Source organism: Apium graveolens, chromosome 3, assembly GCF_009905375.1.
Source record: "Apium graveolens cultivar Ventura chromosome 3, ASM990537v1, whole genome shotgun sequence".
Classification (NCBI taxonomy): Eukaryota; Viridiplantae; Streptophyta; class Magnoliopsida; order Apiales; family Apiaceae; genus Apium; species Apium graveolens.
The window spans coordinates 244,142,869-244,155,723 of NC_133649.1; the positions used below are offsets into that span (position 1 = coordinate 244,142,869).

The following is a 12,855-nucleotide window of genomic DNA, read 5'->3' on the forward strand; positions in this document are numbered from 1 at the left end:
ATGGTTGATAAGTGAAGATTCAAGTGTTTCAAATGTGGCTTGGCAGGCCATTTTTCTAGCGAGTGTAGAAAGTCTGATTCCAGCAAAAAAAAGTTTGAGCCGGTTGATTATAAGCAGAAATACTTTGAGTTGCTCAAGCAGAAGGAAAGGGCTTTCATAACTCAAGAGAATGACTGGGCTGCAGATGGATTGGATCAAGATAAAAAATCAACTATGTCAATCTAGCTCTAATGGCCAAGTCAAATGAAACAGAAACTAGTTTATCAAGTAATCAGGTAATCACAACCAACCTAGCTCATTTGTCTAAAGCTGAGTGTAATGATGCAATAAATGACATGTCTACTGAATTATATCACCTGCGTGTTACACTCAAGTCTCTCACTAAAGAAAACAATAAAATCAAAGAGAATAATGTGTTCATAAGTGAAAGAAACAATGTGCTAGAGTCACAATTTATTGAATTTGAAAAATTGAGAATTGAGTGTAAAATTGCTAAGGATAAATTAACTGAGTTCTTGAAGAAAGAAGAGATTTTAAGGAAGCAGCTTGAGCGAGAACAGGAAGTAATTAAATCATGGAAATCATAGATGTTCATGCTCAAATTACTAAGGTTCAAGGTATAGAATCCTTTTCTGATGCAGCCTGGAAAAAGAACAAAGAGAAGCTTGATTCCAATCTGGTTGAAGGACTCTTTACAGATGTGGACTCGACGAATGATTTTCATCATCCTTCGGATAATCAAAAGGATTATTCGTCGAGAGACAAGGAGCCACATCCGTCGGCTGTGAGTAAACCAGTTAGCAAAGCTAAGTTAGGTAAATTGAATGAGAAATATGGATCAGTTTCTAAAAACTTTGTTCAAGGAGAATCGAGTCAAGTTAGAAAAGAAAAGAAAGCTAATGTTGGTCATATGTCCATCAAGCAATTGAATGACAGACTGGAAAAGATTGAGGTTAAAACAGAAGCTAAAAAGAAAGACAATAGAAATAGGAAGGTAGGGGTTACACTACAAGAAAAAAGTCCATAAACATCGGTTTTTGGCCGATGTCTATGTTGTTTGGCAACCGATGTTGATGTCGGTGATGTCTATTCTAGACATCGGCCATAACCCGATGTCTTTACTTGCTTAGACATCATTTCTGGCAAAAAAAATGATGTCCATGCATTATTTTTTTACAAAAAATGTTAGAAATAAATAATTTAATAAATAAATTATACCTATTACAACAGATTAAACATATTACGAGCTATGTTTTTTTCCACATAGACATCGAGTATTTTCATTTAGGTGATGTAAAATCAGATATTAAACATCGATTTCCTTAGTGAAAGGTGATGTCTATATCGACACATAGACATCAATTTTATCCCAAACAAAGTGTTGTCTATGTTTAATTTAGACTTGAACATGTCAGTCTTTGACGTCAATTATTCATCTAAAAGCGATGTACATTAACTTTTTTGACATCAGTTTTTCTTCTTTAAAAGTGATGTCTATATTGTCACATAAACATCAATTTTATCCCAAACAAAGTGATGCCTATTTTCAATTTATACTTGAACATGGCAGTCTTTGACATCAGTTTTTTATCTAAAAGCATGTACATTAACTTTTTTTGACATCAGTTTTTGTTCTTTAAAAGTGATGTGCAATTACTTTTGTAACTAAGATATATCAAATATACGGAACTTGCACTCAAGTAAACTAAAGAAATAATAGATTTGAATGCATGCTTAAATACATAGTTTGGTCCTTTATCATCATCAGAATAAACTGCATCTTATATTGAAAAGATACTAGTTTGTTTTCTGCTATGCCCGTCAATTCATCATCTATATATTTTGGTGAAACATCTACATTCTCACGAAGACTGGATCCAAGTTCCCGCTGTGTTTTAGAGATTTGTCCTCCAGTTGACTTCTGCAACACGTCTAAATAGATGCATGTTCCAGCTAATTCTTGGCGAAAAAGATTTAAAGGTGACCTGTAAAATAGTGAAGTACGATGCTCAAGGTTTTTATGGAGTATACCCAAAGTCAAAGAAGGGACAGAGAAAACATATATCAGTGTACGGAAGTTCTTTATAGTTTATACCTCTTAGCAGAAATGTGGTGCATTCGCGATCTGAGATTAGTATATGAATTATAAGATGCAGCAAACTCTAAGATAGAGAACAATATATCCATGACGCTGATCTTTTGTGCGGTCTTTAGCATGGCCCAGTATTTCTTCTGCAAATTTAAGAGCTGATTTAAAAAACTGTACTCTCAATTTTTCTTTCGATGCTATACTTTCCCCAAGATGAAACTATTAAAACTAGTGCTCTCTCATTGTTCTAGCTTATTAGAGTATAAATATGTAGATAAGAGTAAGTACCTATAGTTACAGACTCTTCATTTTGTATATTGACCTCCATGGAATCCACAACATCAGAGAGTTAGGAAATAAGATGGTATTAGAAAGTACACAAGAAGCTTTGATGCAGGACAAAAAATAAAGGCAATAAAATAAGAAGGATAGCTAGTAAAACTGTTGTGCAAATAATTCTAGAAATATTTTTTGGGTGAATTCATATCAGAGAAAATTTAGACCATACCACCTATTACTCAGCTACAACAAAAAGAACATATATGATGCGACCAAACACAATAAAAATCAAAGTTAAAAAATTACCTTTCTCACAGAGAGAAGCAACTATTAAGCACTGCATATCTATTGAACTCCGTTCATTTACATCCCGTCCATTTTTTATAATTTGGAGAGAGTAGATATATGACATCAATTTGAAAGGATAATATAGGAGAGCTGGGCAACAATTTAATTATTTAAAGTTTGCAACTGGTAAAATATTATCACATCAGTAGTGCGGTGCATAGGACTACTTCATGAGCTGATATATTTATCCAAGTCGAATTGGCCAAAATGTGTATAATTAGTTTTTCACACTAAACTAGAGTGAAATTATAGGGAATAATTGTGGATATATAGAAGAAAACACTAAACATCAATATGTACTCACGGGGTAATATAGTTTTGTGCAACTGCGCTTCATACTCGACATCAATGACAGGTTCATCATGAAGAAAATGCTGGAAAAGAAAAGGTTGAGTAGGAAGGTCAAACTTAACAACAACAAAGAAAACATTAGACAAAGGCAGAGAAGTAATATACTTGCAAATACTCATCTCGCAAGCTGGTTGACTGCATCTGATCCCGCTCCAAATAGGCAGATTCGATTTCTGACAATAACAACGCCCGAGCAATAGCTATTTCATGCTCAGAAAACCCATGTAGTCGAACCCTTGCAACCTAAAAGATAAGAAATCAGTAGAAGAAATATAAGAAAGACTTAACAATTTTATAAAAATGCACACCTCAGTAAGCATTGATTCCAAGGCCTCTATAGTTCCTTTCTCTTTGCAAGACGAAGTCATTATATAGGCCTTACTTGGTCGAACAAGGACATCAGCAGAAGCCGAGCATGAAAAATATGGTAGATCCTTCTTGCGAGATATCTTAAAGAATCTTTGGTTCAAAGCATGAAAGAACATGCACTCTACAAGTAATTCCCTGTAATCCCTTACAGTCCTCAGCTCTACTACATGCATCTTACAACTTACCATCACTGCAGACTATTCAAGGCCAATTAAAGATAGGAACTGTCTGACTTATTGCATGGAAAGATCATCCAACATGAAAATACATGGTTAAAAAGAAGTGTAGTTAAAAAAGATGCACAACAAACTAACCCCGGCAGCTTCAGATTCTAACAAACATGAATATCGTGGCTCTTCGTGTGATGGAACCAGAAAGTGTGGTATAGGAGGAGGATCAGATGCTGAAATTTTATTCCCGAAATACATCTTTATAAGATCAACAACAATCTGTTATATCGATTATGACGAGCGAGGGAAGAGAGAATTAGATAATTAAAAAATAAAACTCAGCATTATTAGTCGCCGTGTTTCAAAGGAATATACAGTATTATTAAGCTAGCTGACATGATTGGATTTGACACAATTCATTCCAAATACACACACAGATTCTTTTCAGGTTTAATTTGACCAACTGGAGATTTTTTTCACTCTGGTGAGAACATATATATTAAATACACGTCTATTATGAAATATCAAAGTATGCGATAAATAGCCAGATTTGAAATCTAGACCTGTGTATCAGCGAAATCTCCAATTGCTACAACAAACATATTTTTCAGATGATACCATTTCCTGTAGAACTGTTTCACAGTCCCAGGAGACACAGTTCGGATCACCTTTTCCAGTCGAATGGGTAAACGCTCGGCATACTGCAACCATTGATGAGCATGTATGATGTATTCAGATAGATATAGATGTATTGTTCCCAAAATCATGCTCACAATAAATTACAACTGTACCCTAATTCAAACAAGAAACACCAAACTCATATTAAAAGTAATACGATAAAAAGAATTGATCACCTTACTTTCAATTCTTAGGCTAATAGTGAGCATGCCAATGCAAAAGCACAGATAAGGTTCGTTCACAAATAAAAAGGAGCACAGAACGAACTTGTACAATACAATGAGGATCACATACATATAAGCTTAAACCGACATACTAAAAAATCAGGATTACCGAGCATGTCGATCAGGATCTGTTTTCTAATTAAGCTAAGAGAATGTTCGACAAGTGCTAGATAATAGCTAAAAATATTTGGAATTACAAGTGCCAACAACTAGACCTTTGAACCTTCCATCATGAGCGCCCAATGTGCCTCCTGCATCCTTCCATTAGCATTTCTAGTACCTCTATACTCTTCCAGAACTGCTCCTCTTTCTTTCTCCAAATCATCTGATGATACCCGAATCTGTACTAGGCATAAGGTTGAACCTATAAAGATATATGATAAAATCTCAAATTATATAAAAAACCAAAACGTCACTATTACCTCTGAACTGAATTCCACCAGTATAGATATAGCCTGATGTAAAACTTCAGGCTTGTCAACCGGAATAAACAGTTCATAAACAGTTTCATCAGAAGATGTCACTGCATTTTGACAAGCCCCAAATTCTGCACCAACACTTTCAAGAAACTTTATAATATCATGATTCGTGTACTTGTTAGTCACACTGAAAGCAAGATGCTCAACAATGTGCGCAACTCCGCGCTCTTCCTCCTCTTCCAACACCGAGCTGCCATATAAACTTGTCCAATTATAAAAACAACCCAAATAAACTGTGTATGCAGGAACTATAACAAACAAGTAAACACTTTTCACTGCAACTCCCTTGACTATACCCAAGATTTCATGTACAATCAAAGTACCTTAAATATAAACAAAGATTACCTCAAATAATAGTTGTATCATATAGAAAAATAAAATTAAAAAATTAATAAATGAAAGATAAATCCAAGTAAACGAAAATAACATGCTAATTATTACCCAAACCATATTCCTTATAACCAACAAAGAGTATTAAAATTAAAAACCCCAATTTAAAAAATTAGGGTTTCGATTTTAAAAATCCCCAATTTAAGAAATTAGGGTTTTGATTTTAAAAAACTTAACTGTTAAAGCAGAGAAGAACATAATAGTATTCATGTAAAGGAGACACCAAGAGATTGTTAGCAGACCGGTGATTGTGATGGTGAACCCATCGGACCTGGTGGAGATGGTGGTTACTAAAACAGCAGAGCTGGTGGCGGTGGCTATTAGAGTAGCGAAGGTTTTAGTGGTGAGAGATGAGTGAGAAAGAGAGAGAGAGAGAGAGAGAGAGAGAGAGAGAGAGAGAGAGAGAGAGAGAGAGATTCAGTGGGGGTTGAGAGACGAGAGAGAGATTTGTGAGAGATTTACTTTTTTTTGTTTTTAGTTTCTCTGGACAGGGGGAATAATTGGCAATCAAACGAGGGAAAGTTTTATAAAATTTCACTAAGGGGGGAAACAAATTGAAGTGGCTCGCGCTGATTTATTTTAGAGAACTTTAGACATCGGTTGTTAAATAATCGATGTCTTCAAATAACAAAGACATCAGAAAAACACGGGGTGATGTCATTACCTCTTTTAAAATCAGTGGCATCTGCAACCGATGTCTAATGTGTGATGTCTATTAAACTTTTTCTTATAGTGTTAACAAACATAACAACTACACACCTGATAAATATGTACCAAAAAAATCTTTGTTAAGTGTGGTAGTGTTAATCATTTGTCTGTTAATTGCAAGCTTGCTATGCCTACTCCCATGTCTGCACCTTCCTCTTTTTCCAGCATGACTGCCATGTCTATAATGCCTATGAATGTTATGCCTGCTCAAACTATGAATGCACAATTTGCTAATATGTCATTTGCACCTAATCCTTATTATGCCGCATTCAGTATGCCTCAAATGCCATTTAGCATACCTTACTGGAATAACATATTTGCAAATATCATGCCTTTTCATGTAAACCAAAATGTGCAAGATAATTCTGTTTCAATGTCTGGTTTCAAAGGCCCAACTCAAATGACTAAAGATGAATCTGAGATCCCTAAATCAAATGAGGTCACCTAAGAAACCAAAGAAAAAGGCTAATAAGGAAGGACCCGAGAAAACTTGGGTACCAAAATCAACTTGATTTGGTTTTGATGTGTGCAGGAAAACAGAAAGAATCTTTGGTATCTAGACAGTGGTTGCTCAAGGCACATGATTGGAGATTCTACCCTGCTCACTGAGTTCAAGGAAAGAGCTGGCCCAAGTATCACTTTTGGAGATGACAGCAAGGGTTATACTATGGGATATGGATTGATTTCAAAAGATAATGTCATCATTGAAGAGGTTTCCGTAGTGGATGGACTCAAGCATAATTTGTTTAGTATCAGCCAGATTTGTGATAAGGGTAACTCAGTCACTTTCAATTCTGAAGCCTGTGTTGTGACAAACAAAAAGAGCAACAAAGTGGTTCTCATTGGAGTGAGAAAAGGAAATGTGTACCTAGCTGATTTCAACTCATCAAATGCAGACTCAGTAACTTGTCTTCTCAGTAAAGCAAGTCAAGATAAAAGTTGGCTATGGCACAAGAAGCTGTCCCATCTAAACTTCAAGACCATGAATGAGCTAGTCAAGAAAGAATTGGTCAGAGGTATTCCTCAAGTGGAGTTTACTAAGGATGGATTGTGTGATGCCTGCCAGAAAGGAAAGCAGATTAAAGTATCATTCAGAAATAAGCTTGATTCAACAATTGAAGAACCTTTGCAACTGTTGTACATGGATTTGTTTGGACCAGTCAATGTGTTGTCCATCTCAAGGAAAAGATATTGTCTAGTAATTGTAGATGATTTCTCAAAGTTCTCTTGGACATATTTTCTAAAGTCCAAAGATGAAGCTAGTGAAATCATCATCAATCACATAAGGCAAGTCAACAATCATCCTGACTTCAAAGTAAAAAGAATCAGGAGTGACAATGTAAATGAGTTCAAGAATTCTGTGATGAGATCATTTTGTGAAGAGAATGGGATTATGCATAAGTTTTCTGCAACTAGAACTCCACAACAAAATGGAGTGGTGGAAAGGAAAAACAGATCTCTTATTGAAGCTGCAAGAACAATGCTAGAAGAATCAAAGTTGCCAACATATTTTTGGGCTGAAGCTGTGAATACTGCATGCTACACTCAGAATATTTCTTTGGTTAATCAAGCAAAATGCATGACACCCTACCAATTGTTCAAGAATAGGAAGCCAATATTGAACTTTCTACATATCTTTGGTTGCAAATGCTATATCTTAAGAAATCAAACTGATCAATATGGAAAGTTTGATGCCAAAGCAGATGAAGGAATCTTTGTTGGATATGCTGTGGGGAAAGCATATAGAGTCTAAAATTTAAGAACCAACATTGTTATGGAATCTGTACATGTTGTGTTTGATGATAAAAAGATTGAAGGACTGCAAGATGGAGATTTCCATGAGAGCCTAAAATTCGATAATCTTGAGATGGTTAGTGATGACAGTGATGATGAAAGTGATCAAGAAATAGTGGCTAAAGACAATGCAGAAAAATCTACAACTAATGAAGAGTTATATAATGCTTCATCCATCGGTAGACAATCAGCTTCATTCGTCGAGATACAAAGTGCATCATCCATCGGAACAATAAGAGAAGCTGAGAGTCAAAATAGATCACTTACAGAAAGAACCCCATCTTTAAGTCAAATATCTACAAACTCAGGGGAGTTTCTTATAATCAAAACTCAGTCACACATCAAGACAACAATGAGGTTTCTTCATCTAGAGCTAATCTACCATAACAGAGAAAATGGACTAGAGACCACCCTTTGAGCTCATTATTGGTAATGCATCTTCTAGAGTTCAAACAAGGAGAGCAACTCAAGAAGAATGTCTGTATAGCAACTTTCTTTCTAAGGAAGAACCAAAGAAGGTAGAAGAAGCTCTGTTGGATCCTGATTGGGTTTTAGCTATGCAGGAAGAGCTAAACCAATTTGAAAGGAACAAGGTATGGAAGCTGGTACCCAAGCCAAAAGGAAAGAATCCAATTGACACTAAGTGGGTATTCAGAAACAAGCTGGATGAAAATGGCATAGTTGTCAGGAATAAAGCTAGATTGGTTGCTAAGGGCTACTGTCAATAAGAAGGAATAGATTTTGATGAAATTTTGCTCCTGTTGCAAGACTTGAAGCCATCAGAATTTTCTTAGCCTATGCAGCCCATGCCAATTTCAAAGTCTATCAAATGGATGTCAAAAGTGCCTTTCTAAATGGAGATTTGGAGGAGGAAGTCTATGTCAGTCAGCCTCCTGGTTTTGAAGATCCAAATTTTCCAGAATATGTCTACTATCTTTTGAAAGCACTTTATGGATTGAAGCAACCACCTAGAGCCTGGTATGATACTTTGTCAAAGTTTCTCTTAGAAAATCACTTCACAAGAGGTACTGTTGACAAAACTTTATTCTTTAGAAATGTAAATGGCTCTAGTATACTTGTTCAAATCTATGTAGATGATATTATATTTGGCTCTTCAGATGAAAAACTTTGCAAAAAGTTTTCCAAATGGATGCAAAGTAAGTATGAAATGAGCATGATGGGAGAACTAACTTACTTTATTGGTTTACAAGTTAAGCAAGTCAGTGATGGAATATTCATTAGTCAAACCAAATATATTTATGATCTTTTAAAGAAGTTTGTTCTAATGGATTGAACATCTGCAAAAACCCCCCATTAACACGACAACTAAACTTGAATCAAACACTACTAAAAAGTCTGTATATATTTCAAGCTATAGAGGCATGGTCGGCTCACTTTTGTACATAACAGCTAGTAGGCCAGATATAATGTTTGCTACATGTCTTTGTGCTAGATTTCAGGCTGATCCTAGAGACTCTCACTTAGTAGCTATTAAGAGAATTTTCAGATATCTCAAGGGAACACCAAAACTTGGCATTTGGTACCCTAGAGATTCTGGTTTTGATCTAACTGGTTATTCAGATGCAGATTATGCAGTTTGTAAAATTGATAGAAAAAGTACAACAGGAACCTGTCAATTTCTAGGAAACAAGCTAGTATCGTAGTTCAGTAAAAAGCAAAATTCAGTTTCTACTTCTACAGCTGAAGCTGAATACATTGCTGTCGGTAGTTGCTGTGTACAGATTTTATGGATGAAAAACTGTTGGACTATGGTCTGCAAGTGGACAGAATTCCCATTTTCTGTGATAACATAAGTGCAATTGCCATCACTGAAAATCCAGTACAACACTCGAGAACAAAGCACATAGACATCAAATACCACTTCATTAGGGAACATGTGATGAATGGTACTGTGGAACTTCATTTTGTTCCTATTGAGAAGCAGCTTGCAGATAGGGCTGAGCAACGGGTCAGAACCGGACCGAACCGAACCGGAACCGAAAGAACCGAGAACTGAAATAGGAATATTTCAAGAACTGAACCGAACCCATTTATATGTAAGAACCGAACCGGAACCGAACCGTAAATTTCGGTTCCGTTCGGTTCTAAACCGAATTCATATTTTATTTCATAATGATTTATTTTGCATATTATTTTATATTCTAACTTTTTAAATTTTGACTAGTTTTGATTATTTATTAAGGGTAACTTACTAAAAGAAGATTTTTATTAGTGGTGGATCGTTTTGAATTCGATTACTTTCTAATATTTAAGAAAAATATTTATAAAAGTATTCAAAAGTCCATGTATATTTAAAGAAATGAGTAATACAATAAAAATCATATTTTTCTTAAAATTTATTATAATATTATAAATAAGAAAACATAATATGTAATATATATATATATATATATATTTATATATTTTTGAATTTATTCATTTATATACGGTTCGGTTCGGTTCTTACGGTTCTTGTATGTTAAGAACCGAACCGAACCGAGAACCGAAATTTTTAGAAAATCAAGAACCGAACCGGACCCGAATTAGTTAAGAACCGCACCGGAACCATAATTTTTGATCGGTTCGGTTCGGTTCTCGGTTCTGAACCGGAAAATGCTCACTCCTACTTGCAGATATCTTTACCAAGCCACTTGATGAATCCACCTTTTCTAGGTTGGTAAGTGAGTTAGGTATGCTTAATTATTCCTAAATTATTTCAGATAATTTTGCAAGTTGTAACGCAGTCAGAAATTTAATTGATTTTTCTATTTTAGATGAAATTTTGGCTAAGTCAAAATTTACATCTAGACGGATGTTCATTATTCATCGAGTTTGATCATCCGTCGAAATAGAATAGCTTAATAAAAATCAATTTCTTTTCTGGATTATTTTATACCCGACGGATAATTGCTTTATTCTCATCCGTCGAATTGTCTACATCTTAGCTGTTAAAAGTACTGAACATTATCCATCAGATATACTTACAAAATGTACGTATGTCACGACGGATAATTGATAGAATTTTGACAGTTTATTTTATTTTTAAACGTCTATTTTGGGCAATTTTGTTTGGGTCTTTATTTTTAACATTAATTTTTATTCCTTTTTAATCTGAGAATACATAAAAGCCTTACTTCAGTTTATTTTTAACTTTTATCATTCTCTATTGCAATTAACTACTATCTTCTTCCTCAAAGAAAAATTCTCTCTCTCTTACTACAAATTTCCTCAGTTTAAAAATGGCACCAGTAGTCAAAATCATGTCTCAGTCAGGGTTCATCTATGAGAAGAACAATTTCGCTGCTTTTGTGAACAAAGAAATTCCTACATCTGAAGATTTTCACAAAATGATGGACTTTGTGAAGGGATGCAAACTCAGTTATGCTATGCTGGAATCACCCACAATCTACTGTGAAGTTGTGGAGGAGATATGGATAATTGTTGTGTACCAGTCTACTGACAAAACCATAGCTTTTACTCTTAAAGGTAAGCAATTATGCATTAACAGTGATATGATTCAAGCATGTTTTAAAAGCACCATAAACACCAAACTCTCCCATAAATTCTCTGGATGTGGATATGATCAACACATCAATTCCTGATTCTCCTTTTTTAACTCTGTTAGGGAAGCCAAAATCTAGTGTAAGTTAGCATCATCTTTTGGATGATTTGTTGGCTCACTTGCCAATTCTTTCAGGAACTGTTGAGACATCTGTGCCCAAATTTTCATCAATTTGCACAGAGTCTACAATAGTCTCCACTCCGTCCTCATTCATTTCTTCTCTTCCGATGGATATTGTTCATCCGTCGGTTAGTGATTGTATCCCGACGGATGTGCCTACCAGCAGTCATCCGTCGGCTATCCTAACTACTACCCCGATGGATATTCTTCATCCGTCGGTACTCACTACACACACTGAAATTTCAACAATTGTTACAAGTTTAGATGAGTTAGTAGTTGTTCAATCACTCTTAGGACTGAGGAAAGGGAGTGAATTGAGTGAGAGACAGAGTTGCTCTCAGGCAAAAGGAGAGGAAAGGAATGAATAAATACAAGCTATTTCTTTTAGCCTGGTGAAAGAGAGTGAGAGAAGTTCCACCTTAGTAGGTGAAGGTGAGGGTATGAGGGTGGTGAGCCAAGGAGAGCCCTTGATGCAAGAACAGAGAGAGAATGAGGGAAAAGTAGGTACAACTGAATGGGAAGAGCCCATTGTAAGTGAGTTAATGGATGTCAATGAGGCTACCAAGAGACAACTAATTCAGCAAGAATATCAAGCTATTTTAGACTATGTTTCTTTTGAAGGTGAGGCATTTACTCACCCTGTGGCAGCATATCAAGTTCTAGTTGAGCAGGACAATGTGGCTGCCGAAAAGATGCTTAACTTGGTGCATACAACTGCTTCAATGCAAAGAGCAAATGATGCCATCACAGCCATGCCACCTAAAGCTGATGATGATGTTGACTATAGAACTGGTGAGTTTGAAGAGTTCTTTGGAGATAAAGATGGTGATGAAGAAGAGTTCATGGACATAGGGGGAGAAGCAGGCCCTAGCTCTAGATCAAACATTCCACCTTGGGTGTTTTTAAAGAGTGTGATGAGCAACATTTCAAGACAACTCTTTTTCACATCATTCAACAGACACACACTGCTCTTCAAGCCACTACTAATGCTAGCACCCAGAAGCTTCTACAAGCACACCTCAACTCTCTACAACTACATCAAATACAAGCTCTTCAACACAATCAAGATGTCACTTCAATTAAAATAGAGATTGACCAAGTCAAGAAGGATGTATCTGAAAGATTGGATGCCAAATTTCCAAATACAACAGTGCTTGACATCAACAGACAGTTGATGAAGAATTCTAATCTTGCAACTAAAGTGGATTCCTTGGACACAAGACTGAAAGCAATAGAAGCTTCTCTCATATCTATTCATCTACATCAAGCACAACAAACTCAGTTGCTTCAAAAG

At 35.6% G+C, this 12,855-nt stretch overlaps 1 protein-coding gene across 1 annotated transcript; it reads right to left on the bottom strand.

Moving 5' to 3' along the window:
• Positions 1–1,653: 1,653 nt before the first annotated feature.
• On the bottom strand, positions 1,654–6,262 carry LOC141714922 (zinc protease PQQL-like). The gene is made up of 11 exons (XM_074518418.1): positions 6,235–6,262; positions 4,931–5,310; positions 4,724–4,849; positions 4,170–4,307; positions 3,751–3,885; positions 3,376–3,633; positions 3,173–3,310; positions 2,998–3,090; positions 2,096–2,232; positions 1,799–1,985; positions 1,654–1,665 (listed from the first exon to the last, which is right to left on the bottom strand). The coding sequence occupies exons 1-11, from the start codon at positions 6,260–6,262 to the stop codon at positions 1,654–1,656; spliced, it is 1,632 nt and encodes a 543-aa protein (XP_074374519.1).
• Between the last annotated feature and the right edge of the window lie 6,593 nt (positions 6,263–12,855).